The sequence below is a fragment of the Brachionichthys hirsutus genome, chromosome 17 (genome assembly GCF_040956055.1).
Source record: "Brachionichthys hirsutus isolate HB-005 chromosome 17, CSIRO-AGI_Bhir_v1, whole genome shotgun sequence".
Taxonomy (NCBI): domain Eukaryota; kingdom Metazoa; phylum Chordata; class Actinopteri; order Lophiiformes; family Brachionichthyidae; genus Brachionichthys; species Brachionichthys hirsutus.
In genome coordinates, this window is record NC_090913.1 from 8989507 (window position 1) to 9004583 (window position 15077).

At 43.6% G+C, this 15077-nt stretch overlaps 1 protein-coding gene across 1 annotated transcript in view; it reads left to right on the plus strand.

Moving 5' to 3' along the window:
• npnta (nephronectin a) overlaps positions 1 to 15077 on the plus strand; it is a 41738-nt gene that overhangs the window by 9017 nt on the left and 17644 nt on the right. Inside the window, exons 3-6 of the mRNA XM_068751129.1 lie at positions 3328 to 3378; positions 6790 to 6882; positions 10585 to 10677; positions 14208 to 14327. Coding sequence (XP_068607230.1) covers positions 3328 to 3378; positions 6790 to 6882; positions 10585 to 10677; positions 14208 to 14327 — 357 coding nt within the window. The remainder of the gene's footprint in view (positions 1 to 3327; positions 3379 to 6789; positions 6883 to 10584; positions 10678 to 14207; positions 14328 to 15077) is intronic.

Genomic DNA, 15077 nt, shown 5'->3' on the forward strand with positions numbered 1-15077 from the left:
GAGCATTCAAAGTGGAATAGATGTGGGTTTTGGATGAGGAAAAGAAAGACGAACGTTATTATCACAGACGCTTAGATCACCCACTTAAAACCCAAACATTAATGCCGAGTTTCCCAGCACATGCTGCAGCTCCGTCGCAGCTCAACCAGACAAAGCTGCCGCTGGTTTACCTCGAGGAATGAAAGGTGACTATATGGATCATACGGTGACAACTAATCAAGTGCAGTCGTGTCACACCAATCACTTGAGCAGCCAAACAGCAGTGTGCCAACATGTTTTCTTTGTTGTTCTGGAGTCCCACTTGTTCCGAGCTGCGGCAGAAGCCACAGAATGCCGGGCTCATCCGCCGTCGCAACGGTCAAACCTTTCTCATGCAACAATTGGCCTTTGAGATGTTGATTAAAACTGTTTATGCACCTTTGTTTGCATGCTTGAAAGGACGTCTTCATCACAGACAATTATAAAAAGGTGTTTTGGGCTATAGAAATTATTAGACTGGAATGGCGCAGCTTTTCCTCAAATAATGAGAACCTTAATAGATCATCCTAGACTTTGTCTTAAAGCTCCCAAAAGTGAAAGAGCAGATGAGCGCAGACAGAAAGGACTAAGAGTTGGAGAAACACAAACAAAATAAATCTATGTTATAGGGGAGACAGCCTCCCGGTAAGGCGTTACAGGTGATTGCAGCCGGATTGGCAGAGAGGTGCCAGCAGCGGGAGAAAAGAAAGGAAATTGGGCAGATGGAGAAAGAGCGCGAGAAAGCTTTAGATTTATAGGAAACGAAATCTCCACTTCTGATGTTCTGTGAGGCCATCCAGCAACCAGAGCCTCACTTGAAGCTGCTCGTTCGAGCCAGCTGCCATGGTGATCATTTGGCTGCTAAAAGGAGCATTTGTTCAACGGCTTCATCACTGATTGGATTTTCAGGATAATATGCATTGCAATAATCACAGAGAAAATGTTTTTCATCTAATCCACTGTGCATGAAGATGGGCAAGCCCTTCTGATCAACAGGCTGATCGCGTTAGCTGGCATTAGCATGCAAATGGGGCATACAGTCAGTCAGGTGATGCAAGATCCGGCAGGCTGTGAAAAAAGACATTGAGATTTTAATTTAAATCATGTTAGATGTTCTGGAAAGTGTTGGAAATTCCACATGCAGATGTTCCTATGGAGACTTAAAGCACTGACTGAAGACATCGTGATTATGTCCCAGCGTTATTCTGGATTTAATTTGATATTGGACAAATCTGCATCATTTATTTAAGATATGTAGCAGCTGTGACAGTGAGGACCTAAAGGGTGGGGAGATGTGCAGATCACAACCCTAACCCTAACCCTAAGAAAATAAAAATAAAATGTAAGAGAAATCATTTTAATCCGCTGATTTATCATTAAATATCAAATTGAAATAATACTATTTTCAACGCCTTTAAATCATACGCAGTGCCCTATTTAAGAATATACAAAATCCGGGTCAATATTTGTATTTTGCTATGAAACGTTTTCTAAAATAACATATGGAGTATTGTCACATAAGGTTTAAGGACATTCATGTCAGTGGGGGGGCTCAGGAGCGCATTCTGGGTGTCCAGGCCTCACAGATGATCTACTGCACAAACCTTTTCAACAATGCGCCTGAAACAGGAAGATTTTCTTTTGACCCTGTGTTCTCAGTGATTTGTGCAGGTCTGCAACGAGCAGATTGCTGTATTTGCTGCTAAAGCTCTTGCTAACTGCTGCTAAATGCACCAAGTTTAGGATCCCTCCTAGTGAACAGAGCCAGTTTGGTTAAACCAACCTCCACCTGGCATTTTTCTGTCGTTGGATGCTCTGTTTGGGTCGGATTTGGCAAAATCCCGCCAGTGATGTGCGCGGAGGCATCGGTATATTTATCTGTCCTTTGCAACAGAGTCAAACAATCAGAAAACATTCCGTTTCTCCCACTTACTGCTTTGTTGTCCTTGATGCCGCTTCCTCTCTTGATATGCCATCCTGCTCGCTCACTTGAGCTGAACCAACAAACTGAATTTTGCACTGCCATTGTGAAAAAACAACTCCTGTATATACCCAGTAATTTGGATCCGCTCCAAAATATAATGGGTGCTTTGTGGGCCATTCTTCATCCATCACCTTCATGAAAATCAGGCCATAATCATGCTGACAAATAGCCAAACAGAATAAACAACCAAAGCTGACTGTAGTCATAACCGTCCTGGTGGCGGTAATAGCACATTAACAAGCAAGCCTTATTTCTTCAAAGTGAAACCGCAGTGTTATTTTGACGCTCAGTATTCATAGCTGAAAGATAGGCTGTAATTTGTTTCCAAAAAAACGGGTTATTTCGTGTCTCAAATGGTTTGGACTTATTTTCTATTAACTTGTCTGTGAAACTCCGGGAGAAAGACACGTTTATTTTCACTTCACTGTGGAGGAACACGATTTAATATCATCTCCGTTTTAAGTAGATCGCACAGTGTCATTTTCTTCAGAGGTCCAGTAGGATTTTACAAATCCACTGAGACCGGGATTTAATGGGATTGAGTGCAGCCTTTGTTTCAGCCAATGGCGTGGACAGGATTAAAGCAGGAGTTCTGATTTTGTCATTTGAGCTAACAAGTACGCAATGAAAGCAGAAAAGCGATATCTCCGTTCAAGTAAATCGCGTTATCGTGATTGTCTTCGTGGATTCCTTATTGGCTACACTTCCCTTTAATGATCACTGGGTCGTAAAGGTTCTTCCCAAAATGTGCCTTTTCATCTGTTTGAGGTAATAATGTGAAAACAAAACAATGAAAAACCTTGCCTTTACAACTGGGTGCTCAAGATAAAAAGGAACATTCCCAGGAAGACGCGACACAATGCAGAGATCTCATTAAAAATAATGAGTTCACAGCTGGGTAGCTGCAAGTGTTTGATTTTACATTAAAGGAACCAGAAGGATGATCTCATTGGATAATTTTGGTTGAGCAAATTAGTAAAAACAAAAAATTTAAGGAAGCTATAATTTTACAATATATAAGGAAATGGCTTTGTTCTCTTCCATTTACACAAGAATGCGTAGGTTCGCTTTCCCCAGAATAAGAGAGCATCCCCTGGAGCCTGTTACCTCTTGAATTATTAAAACTCAATTGTAAAGGATTTCAAAACCTGCCCGTTATGAAGCAGCTGGGAAGATGTGGGACTCCAGAATGTGTGTGCATGTGTTTTGTTGTGTTCCTTTCCAGGAACGTTGGCTGTGTCCTCTAACATCATGTCCATTTTTTCTTTCTCTCAAAGACTTAGCAATGCCTGCATCCTGTGTTTGTTTGGCTATTTGTTTTGCAGCTCTCTTCGCCTTAACTCACAGAGTAGCCGGGATAAGATGCCAGCCCCAAGGTTAGCGCCATATGTTTCTTGAATTAATCTTGATAGACATGTATTGTTGGGGGGGTGGGGGGGGGGGCACCATCTCAGAATCCTGGCCCCTCTCTCTCTCTCAACACCACTAACACCTCACACGTCACTTGGCGGTGGCAATTTTTGTCCCCCTGGCCTCAAATCTAAACTCTGCAGACCGGATTTCAACCTGAAGCGATGTCGAACTTGAATTATGCTGAAGTTCTCCGGTGTCTCATTGAGATTCCACGCCGCCACTAGTCCTCCCTGCAGAATATTAATGTAAACCTTGGAGCTGAAATCTATGAAGTCTTAATTGATCCATCAGTGACATATATCTGGTCAGACTGAGAGCTGAGTATTAACTCTGGATCCAGTAGTCAGGTGGAGAATACTGATGTCATCATACTTCATGACTTAAGTCAATACAATGCTCATGACCAGTTTGACATTTTCATCATGTGTAATTGACAATGAGGGAAAACACATTTAACACTAAATGATCTGGCTCCAATTGTCCAAACATTTAGAATCTTCTTCTGTGCTTTATTGGTGTAAGATGATTTTTTTTTGGTTCGAGGGACTGCCGGTCTAATTTCTAAGACATCGCCTTGGTTTTTCGCTGCTTGTTTGGCACTTTACAGGCCAAGCAATGAGCTTTATTGATTAGGAAAAGTCAATCTGCAAATTAACTGATGATGAATCCACCCAAGGTTATTTCAAGGTAATTGCTTAGTCAATTTTCGAGATGATGCAATTTGTCATTAAGGAAATGATAATGAGTTCCCCATTTGGATTTGATTAAGTAATGATTTCTGCGGCAAATATAAATAAGACGTGCACGTTAATCTATATCAATGAAAATGTGTATTTGCCTTTATTTTTTACAATCATGCATCCAGTCACTAAATCAAACGGATTCCTATCTGACCGGCGGCATGCTGACTTTAACAAAGTGAAAGCGTGTCATCGCTCTGCATGCTTTGATGGTGTCCGTGGAACGCGGGTCACACTCGGTATGTTTGGCCTTCCAGATGGCGCGGCCACTTTTAGACTCCGTGTCTGCTGCGGTTAATGAACACTGGACATGTCCCACTGGGTAAAAAATACCCTCAGTGGCAAAGCCACCCTCTGAACCTACAAGTCAGATCTGCCTCCATGTCGGAAAGTAACAGAAAAGAACTCCACAGGCTCATGTCACGGGCCGGTCCAAGGGCAGCCACAATGCTTTCTTTCATTTGATTACATGGCCTCATAAACTTGAATGACTGTGTCGATGTTATCGCCTCCACTTCCAGAATTAATTCCATGCCTTTGAATTTAGCATGGACAATGTTATAGATTGAAACCTGAGCACTTAGAGTTGCCTTTTATACTTAGTCCTGCGGCTCGGTGCGTTTGAAAGGAAATTTCAACGCCTCTTACTTCTTTAGGTTGATCAAATGTCACTCAGTCTGCGCTCACTTGATTTATCGCATTTGTGAAACAAAGTGAAAATAAGAGAAGTTAGGGAACTATTATATATTAATTATATACATAAAGTAATGTATAAGTGAATATCTCCACCTGTGTAGTTAAAACACATCTAATGCTGTACAAGCTCCATCAGATATACGACTGTGTGCACACTGTTCATTACGCTTAAAAAAATCACATTGCACTCAGGAGTTTATAGGCGTTTGTGTGAAATAAATCTCACATTATTTCAGTTCAAACTCATCTAAATATGTTACGGAGCAAATTTGGTCACGATTGGAATGGTGGAATTGTTCAAAGAGCCAAGAACTGTCGATTCTCCACACATTTATCTGCAGCGTGACGTTTTCTGGCTGAGTCCATCAATATTTTAATTTAACACTGAAGACTGGCTTCCCTTCCAGAAACTGTGTTCGAGCACTAATTCCTTCAGATGCAGCCCTTTCTCAGATGTAAAACGTTTACGTATCCAAAGGGAGAATTAGATGTGATTAATGGGAAAAACTGCTGTTTTGACTAACAAATAGGCCTCAGATGTCGCGTATATAGCAAACTGCTGGACCCGAACTTCCACACTTCCACTAACCATTCCCTCAGCATGCATGCAACTCAAGAAAAAGTGTAGGCAAAGCAGAGCTCAAAACACGATCAAATATGGAAATCCTTAAAATACCGATTAGAACAGTAGCTGGGGAACTTATTAATTGGTCAGTCGCAACGTGGATGGTACAGGTTTGCATCCCACTCGAAACAATGAACATTTAATCTCATTTTAAACCCCAGTAACAGCTGTCCTCAAAAACATCACAGGTTAAAATAAACCCATGGCAACCCGACAGGATTTTAGCGTCCCCTTCGTCACATTTGGATTTGTTTCCTCTATTTGCAGCATCTCTCCTAAACGCTTCTCAGTCATTTTTAATCCATCTAGTTTTTGGGTATGTTTGCTTCAAGTGGAGTGTGCTGAGCTCTCAGGGACAGTTTGAATCATTTTTTGGGAATTATTTGTCTTATTGTTATGCTGATAAACCCAAAGTCAAACGTCCCTTGAGGAGTGAATGCGGCAATAGGGTTTGTAGATTAAATATCCAGGCAGCGTTGTCAACTCCAAAGCTGCATCCCCAAAATAAACCGGACTATCATACCTTTCCAGTAACAGGATGCATGAACACACACACACACAGACACACTTCCTCTTCTACCACAGCCATAATTAAGTCCTCTGATTGCACCGCATTATGACAAAATTAATGAAGCTTTTTAATGAAAATGAGTCACATTTGGCCGAGGTCCAGCTCATCAAATGTGTGTGCACTAAGCATCGCCAGGTAAGCAAGGTAAGCCTCCAGCTTGCTGAAACAGAGAGTCAGTGGAGCGGTGCAGCTGCAGCCATTACCATGTCTCCATACACACCCAAAATATCTCCGCCCCTGCAGGACCTGCAGAGCAGCTCCATCGAGGCACTAATTAGGATCTACTGTTTTGGCGTGCTGATTGTTTCAGCTTCAGTCTAAGGGGAATATTTCTTCTTGGCCTTGTTACTCCTCATTGGTCGGATGCCGGTGTAAATATCCACGTGTCTTTAAAACTAGGAAACTCAAACCTTCTCCTGGTGTTCGAAGGTCAAACGAATATTGGCAAATGCAATAAAACTTTTCCAACATCCAACTTTATTCAACGCGAGGAAAATTAAACAATAGTGGCTTCCTCAAAATGTCTACCCCCCCCCCATTATCATCCATCAATGATAATGGCACGGTCACACGAGGCGAAGGGAACAAACACATTTCCTGTGCGGATGAGTCATAATGCTGTCTATATCGCTGTAATGTGGTGCAAACAGATAAGTTACAGACGGGTCAATGAGCAATGGGGATAAATGCTTTGCTTTGCTGCACTGATCTTCCTCTTCCAATCTGAATCCTCCCTGAATAGCCCTGTGCCAACCTGGCTGCAAGCATGGAGACTGCGTGGGACCCAATCAATGCAAATGCCAACCCGGCTTCACCGGCAAGACCTGCAATCAAGGTGAGCTCTCACCTGGAACTCAGCCCATCCGAAAACAAAGCTGGTACTTTACATTCACGGCCGACTTTCTTTCTTTGTCTCAGAGGGCGAGTCAGAATGTATGTGTGGTCCGTCTGATCACCCGTGACTCTCAAGCTGAAGCGACACACACACACACCTGCTGACACGTTGCCCCTCACTCGAGGAGCTGGTTTGTTAGTGGTCGGGAATTATGAGGGGGGAGGAGGTGGAAAGAGAGAGAGAGAGTGAGAGAGAGTCGATTCAGCTCAAAAAGGACGTAAGAGGTTAGGCCGTGCTGAATGATCCTGGGAGTGGATGCACTCCTGTGGCGATAACATCTCAATTACCAACCTGAGATAACTTGGCTCAGTGGAGGGCAACCGATGCTATTTAAATGTGTGTGTGTGTGTGTGTGTGTCCCCGTCTCAGCTGAAAGTACATTTTTCTATCCCGACTGCCAAACTCATTTTTGATGAAAAGGGTTCAGACGTAAAGGTTGATGCGCTTCCAACGACTTGAAAGTACTTGTGGAATTCACGCCCTGAGACAGGAATAGGATAGTCTGTAATTAAAAACAAGGGTTGGGGTGTTGGAGTCGGGAAGTAAAGGGGTGGGTGGGGGTGTTGAAATCCTTCTCGGAATGTTCCAAATGACTCATCCTGCATTTTGAGGCTCGAGGTGGCTCCTGTCTGCCCGGTCGGCCGGACGGGTGCACTTTGTCTTAATCTCCAACAAAAGGGGAGAAGAAAGAGGATCAGCGTCCCACAGCCAACTGCAATAGACTATGCTGCCAAGCATTCAGAGCGACTTATCTGATAAATGTGATTCCAAGACCTTTCAAGACGAAACTGTACTTTCAATTGTCCAATAAGCTGTAGATGTGCTCACAGCACTTACCATTTTGCTCAGCTTTGACTGACAGGTTCGCCCTTTCGGCCCATTTTAGGTGGACATAACCTTGGATTCTGCTTTGAGCTGGCACAAGCTATAGAAATCAATGTAATTATTCAAAAGACATAGATTACTTTTTCTCATTTGAATGCAGACCCTGCTAAACATTGATTTGGCAGGCGGCTGGTATTTTGATTCTGATATCCTGCCTGAAGGAAGCGTCGCGTTTATCTCTCGGCTTGAATGAAACGCCTCGCCCAGAGCTGCTTCCCACGCCACGCGGCAAAGAAATATCACTTCATTCCATTCATTTGAAGAGAAGTTAAAACACTTAGAATTTGAGCCTCTCTGTGTGAAATCGGATGAGCTGCACTAAAATGCTGCTGAGAGAATAAGATTTACGAAAATTGCAATTCCAGGTACGAGTTAATGCCTTCAAGCTGAAACTCCCTTCACATATTTGGTTTTCAATTCGGTGAAAAGTACCTGGTACCCGGTTCTACCTGTTCAATCAGCGGACTGCTGATTGGTCAAATCTTAACTGCGTCATTGCATCATCCATATCCTGCACAGCACAAACCCAAAGCCACTATGACTATAGGATATGGAAACACTCCCGTCTCTCACAGCTGATGAGGGGATCATAAGAGTTGGGTGTGTGGCCATTTTGCGTGGTGTCCCAGTCGCTATGACGATTAGCTACACAACAGTATCCGATAATGGGAAGAGAACCCTATACCAAAGCGGAGACGTGTCGATTAGCTTCAGGGATACATTTGCAACGCGTGACAACAAACCACAGAGGAAACGTGTGCGTTCGAGTTCAGCAGAATCACGGCTAAAGGTGAACTGTGCTGAATCCACGTTTTCCCGTGTGAAACTGGTTTAAGAGATTAATAAGGAATGCATGCCTGGTTTTTTTTTGTGTGCAATATCTGAAATGGATATCATTAAAATATCATTTAAATTAGTCTGATTACAAGATGATTACAGCCCTCAAGAATAATAAGCAGTACACTGAAAAGTCCTCTTATTTTCAGAAAGTGCTTCACCTTCTCGACGGGGGAGAATTTCATCCGTCATACAGCGTGGCGATGACAAATGAGTGTGCGCTCACTCTGCAAATAAACCCAATACGGTGATAATCTGTTTGGCGTCACACTCCTCCTGTTGATCCAATTGTTTTAATAAAATGATAATTCCATTCAAGTAGATTAAATTAGGATTAAATTGACCTGCTGGTAAGATATTTAATAAAGGATTTTGCACGAGTGATGTTTCAGACATCAGAACCTTTGCAGCTGTGCCGCTTTCAGATGCCATCGTCTTTTTTCTCCACCTTGCCTTTCTGCCAAATATAAAACGAATACCTCTTCAGCTCTGATGTACGCATCTCACAGCATGATTGGACCATGAATACAAGGTCTGTTGATAACAGCTGGGACCTTTCAGCATCGTATCACAAAGCCAGATATCCGTCTTCTTAAACGCCACAATCTTCTCCTGAATTTTAATCTTGTTTAAGAGAAACCTTTTGCTTGTTGGGGAAGAAATTCAACCCTTCTCCATTACCGTTCATCCCCACCGCTGTCAAACAGCTGCAAGTACTTAAAGTATTGCATGTACGTCATCACATTGTGTATTTTTCTTCAACTGCCAACTAATTACTCCAAAATGGGGCTTTTTAAACTCAGTGTTCTCTTTTGTAACAAGATCAGCAATAGGACATGAACCGCCCTCTAGAAGCAGGAGCTGCTCATAAGCTTTGCTGGAGTGCAGCTGCTAATGGCAAAAAGACTAAACTCCGTAAAAGATGAGAATGTCGGGTGAAGAAATATATGACAGTAGATAGAACTGTGGCACTATGACATCATAGCAGGTGCTTTCCTCAATTTCTGAGCCAATAAAAATGCATGGGATGTTTTTCACGAGGATACTAAAGCTACAAAGGTCAACATACTCCTGTTTTTATTTTTGCATGACCCTTTACGTTCCTGCCTACAACTCCCATCACCGCCTGTTTGGAAAGATTCAGGAAAGATGTTCAAATAAGAACCAGGATTTTGAAGTGCATGCTGATGTGTAATTAAAATTAAAGAAAGGCAAAATTGTAAGTGCTGCCCTAAACGACCGTCTCATTGAATTAGCGTTCTCGGCCGCTAAAATGGCTTGATTCAACATCCAGTCATTTGCACGTAAGCGTTTCATGCCGTAGTTAGAGGTGGAATGAATGCAGTCGGCATTGCCACATCCCTCAACAGGGAATATGTGAACAACTGTAAGCATAAAAAGTGGCAGAAGTCGCTGCATCATCTTTACGTTGCTTAGCAATAAGCCTGGGGGAGCCAGACTGAAGTGTGTTTGTAGTAGGGATGATTTGCCTCGTTTAAAGGAAAACTACAATCTCGCCTTGAACCTCCAGGAGAGGAATCCTCTGAATCCGTGAGGTGTTGTAATTCTCTCAGTTCCTATTTTTCGCTCAAGACAAAAAAAAAAGGAATGCAGAAGAGAGAAGAGGGCAGGAGAAGAAGGGATGCATGAAAATAAACAAATATCCGGTTTCTCCCATGTGCCCCAGGCCTTCTCATGTGATGCTCCAGCTCATGTCCGATTCCCACACGTGTAACTCTTTACTTTTCCGGAATGTGGTGAGATCACAGGAGTTCTAATCCATTTATTGGTGCTTTTCATTCTCACAAACATCTGCGTCTCTCTCTCTCTCTCTGTCCTTCTGCTCAATCTTATCTCAACCCCCCCCCCCCCACACACACACACACTCTCCCATGCTTTCCATTCAATTGTCTTTTGAAGAAGAGCTGGGCTATTTAACCCCACCACTGTGGGCCAGTCGCCTTCCTTTCTTTCTTCCTGTGGAACATCAGCCAGCGGGAGAAGTGATGGAGGGTGAGATTCGTCGATAAAGCAGTCTCTCTGCGTCCCACTCAGCACTGTGCATGGTGTCGCACGCCGTGGACTGAGGGGGAGTGAATGTCACTCCCAACTATTTTGCTGCAGCTTCCTGTCCTCCCCCCCCTGGCAGAAGAGACACCACCCACGAGCAGCTTCTCAGCAGAAATGCCAGCATGAATGCCAAGCATGTCACAGTCTCTACCACCCTGCATCGACCTCTCTCCCTTTCACTTCTCTCTTTTCCTAAAGGTCACTCCCTCCGGACCAAAGAGCCATTATGATTTCTCCTCATTGCCCTGTGAATGTCCTCGTCCTTATTCTCCTCCCCAGTTTCTTGAGCATCCGGAACAAAAAGGCCCCCTTTCAATTTAAAGCCATCATTGTCATGGACTCGGCACTTCGCCTGCCAGCAGAAGGCCTTAAGTTCTAACCAAATGTTATCACCTTTAGAGACGAGCACATCCCCAAGAAAAAGCCCCAGCTAATCTCGCTGTCAGTGACGGAGGCGTGTCGGGAATGTAACGCGGCATACCTCAGTGGAGCTGACCCATTAAGTCACCCAGCTTTGCATCACCTCAATGTGTCTTAGCAGTCCATTTACCATACAGTGAACCCCCCAGAGGGGATCTCGCCTCTGGGGGGGGTCAGACTGAGTCAGACTGTCAATCGGTGATCATGTCAGTCATCCCTCTTTATTCTCTCTCTCCGTCTCTTCCGTTTTGTCCTCTCCTTGTCTTGTCTCTCCTTTGAGGGAAGGGTGGGGGCATGACTGCGTCTTGTGTCGGGCATGTGCTGATTCTCTCTATCACTCGCTCTCTGAGAATGCAAACATTTCAATAATCCCTCATTTACATTTTTAAGATGTTTTTCTTTTTTCAGCACAACAGGCAAGCGGAGACCCGTCTCTCTCGCCACACTGACAATGGACAGCGTTGCTATGGGTTTCTATAATCGCAGTAATGAGGATGTCAGTTGTTTACTGCAGGGGGAAAAACAAGAGGGAGAGCGTGGTGGACATCCCCAATTAAAGAAGTGAAGAGCGTGGTTGTGTGCGTGCGCAGGTGTGAGTGTTGCTGGGAGAAGAAAGTGTTTTGAGTGTGAAAGGTGAGCAAGGCTGCGCTTTCTGCTCGACGGGACAAATTATTTTTAGTTTGTTTTGTCTGATAAAGATTTAAGAGGCTTGAGGATCCGTCCAAGAAAGGGAGACATTTTCACATTCATGGGGTGCACCACCAGCAGCGGTGCAGACGCAGTCCCAGCCCAATTTGGGATGGCCGACGAGACAATTTGTGGAGCGCAATTTCAGTATTTATTTTGCCTTGACAGCTGCAAATTGAGAAGGAAAATTGAACCCTCACGCCCAGATTTTTGCATTTGCAACTTGCCAAAAGTTATAGAGAAAAAAAATCATACATTCATGCTGACTGCTCATAAATTCAAATCAAATGAAACAAGATCTTTATTCAAATGGAGTTTAATTTATTTGACAGTAGAGTAAAATTATTGGGATATTTTTTTTTTTATAAATGTCTTCTTGTCATCCCGACTGTTCAGTGAAGCAACACTAGGATACGTCTTTAAATTGGCTGTCATGTAATGATTACAGCGCGCTCAAGAAACTGGGGCAAATTAATGCTGATGAAGTTGCAGTCGTGGAACTGGACTGAGAGGCTGGTGGGGAGCTTCTTCCCTGTGGAGAGACACCCTTTCATCTTTCTGCGGCGTATACTGTGGCTCTTAAACAATGCACTCCGCATAAGTCCACAGAGCTAAACTTGGCACTATTTACAATTTGCCAGCCAAGATGAAAATGACCCGTCACGTGCTGCATGGCGAGATTGAATCTATTTGTGATGCTGCTGCTGTATCCCAGTAACAGAGAGCCGGGATCGCATGTTATTTCTACTTCTTGGAGCCTGTGTCACCTTTCCAGTGGGATGAACTCGCGTGTTGCTTCAAGTGGGATTTCCAACTTTTGAGCCCGGTACTCCGAAGAAGAGCCCGACTGATATTGCCCTGTCAAATCCCTGTGGTCATATGGATTTCTCCTGAAATTGATATCGGCAAATCACTCTGCTCTGAAGGAATTCCAAGTGGTAACGAACACAACCATCAACCAACATCCCTCTGTGTATTTATTGAGTCATTCTCCCGTGTGGACCGAGATCCAAACATAACCTCTTCAGCATAAACATTGATGCCATCCAGTCCCACTTCAATTCAGTGATGCTCCGCAAGAGCACCGATGCCAGACCTTTTCTCTACATGGTAAAACCTCATCTGGAATATTACACCCGGAGGAAAGAGGATTGAAGCAAAATGAAATGAAGACTCTTCCTCTGTGTCATAGCAGCTTAACAGCTAATGTTCAATCTTTTTTTGTGTTTGTGTTTCCCAAAGTATGAGCTCAGAGACAAGCAAAATGAATAAACCGGTTACTAATTATACAAACACTGAAATACATTTATTGAATGTGCCCAAATCGAACAGATAAGCTTCGAGGATTCTTATTTACGCTAAAGAGAGTACTTAAGAGCTGCGGCGTAATTGATATTCTATTCAAAGCAGAGCAAAGCGCATGATGTGGGCCTACAGGAGGAGAAGACCAGCTGCAGCTCCATGTTTTAGCCAGGAAACAGGTCAGGTTTGACCATTTCTGATCTGCTTTGCTGCCTGCCATTATAACTCCGGTCAGGTGCTCTGACGTGAATCTGGAGCAAGCTGGAACGGGCCACCTCTGAGCTCATAGCTGCCTGACACCACCTGAGGTATACAACATTTAATGCAGAGACGATTGAGCGGCGAGCGCTTCAAACCAAACCCATCGCAACGCAGAGAAATGCTGGGAAGATGGCGGGAGTGCAGGATAAAAATGAATTCGAGCAGGCCATGCTGCGGTACATGGATCACCAAGAATTTGGAATTTTCTGAAATTTTCTCTAGTATCAATGTTCAATGCAGTTTATGACAACTAAACATGTTGGTTTTGAGCATCTATATGCATTTTTGACAAAAGCCACTTCAACTTATTGTACGTAAAGGTAAAACTAATTAGCATTGACTCTCTGCTCCTGTCAATAAGTAATCCCGGGGACCGGGCCACAGTCAGAGAAATGAAGACATACTTAATGTTATTAGTTCCACTTATATCTTTCCTGCTATGATGTGTCAAAGTCGCTGCCATTATATATCCGGTATACGTATGAATCAAAAAATGACTCGTACTATAATGTAAGACTCTTGGTTGGAGAAACAGCAAACCACATGAAGCGGTGGTGAGTCAGACGATCAATTAGCATCTTTTATCACATGCAGGTAATGGATGGGTTAGCTGTTGACACAATCTTCCTGTGGAACCATCAAAGAGGGAAGTTGCGGGCTTGTCAGGACATGGCAACCCACAACTTCCTCGAAGAAACCCCCATCGCTTCCAACACACACACACACACACACACAGGTTTGACCTCTTTGCCTCTCTCTCTCTGCCCTCCGGTCCACTCATGCTGCCTTCTCTCCGTCTGCAGACCTGAATGAGTGCGGGCTGAAGCCGAGGCCTTGTAAACACAGGTGCATGAACACATATGGGAGTTACAAGTGCTACTGCCTCAACGGCTACATGCTGATGCCCGACGGGACCTGTGGAAGTGAGTCTCTCCCTCTCTTTCAATCCCCTGGTATTGCTAACAGTGGTTTTTAATCGTATGTAAATATAAACATTTACATTCCAGACTGTTTATCCCAAATCGCTCCCTTTTTTCTTTTGGAGCCTTTGTGCTCTACTGAGCAGCCTGGGATGATGATGATGATGATGATGATGATGATGGCATGTACTTTGTATTATGAAATGCATGCTTCCACTGCCTCTGACAGCAGCCTCGCAGTCCTTTGATAGACCGTTTTCATTAAAGCCCCATGTTGATGTGTTTTATTACAGCTGTGCCACAGTCAGAGGAACCCCTGTGAAGAACCTTAAGAGTGCTTAAATGGAAATTAGCAATTATTAGCTGCCTTAAGGTATTCCATAGAGGGAGCGTCGATCACCTGAACTTGTCTCTGTAAATTCTGCTTCCCCTTAGATAAGTATTTTTGGCTTGCCTTCCCACTCAAGTACGGTGTGACTCCCGCTACCTCATTTTAATGACAATTTTTTTTTTTTATCACAATATAATTGCTCTTCCTCCCTTTAAAAAAAATTAATAAAAATAAAAAACAGAATTGCTTATCACTTGAGGCAAACTCAGACAGTTTTAGGTGTGGCTGTCTGATGATAGCATGAAGTGCTCAGAACCCTCACGCTCTTTTATCCCCTGCGACAGATCGCTGTAGTATTTAATCAGTTACAAAAACGGTACACCAAGATATCCACGACAAGCCAGAGTAACAGCGGCGGCGGC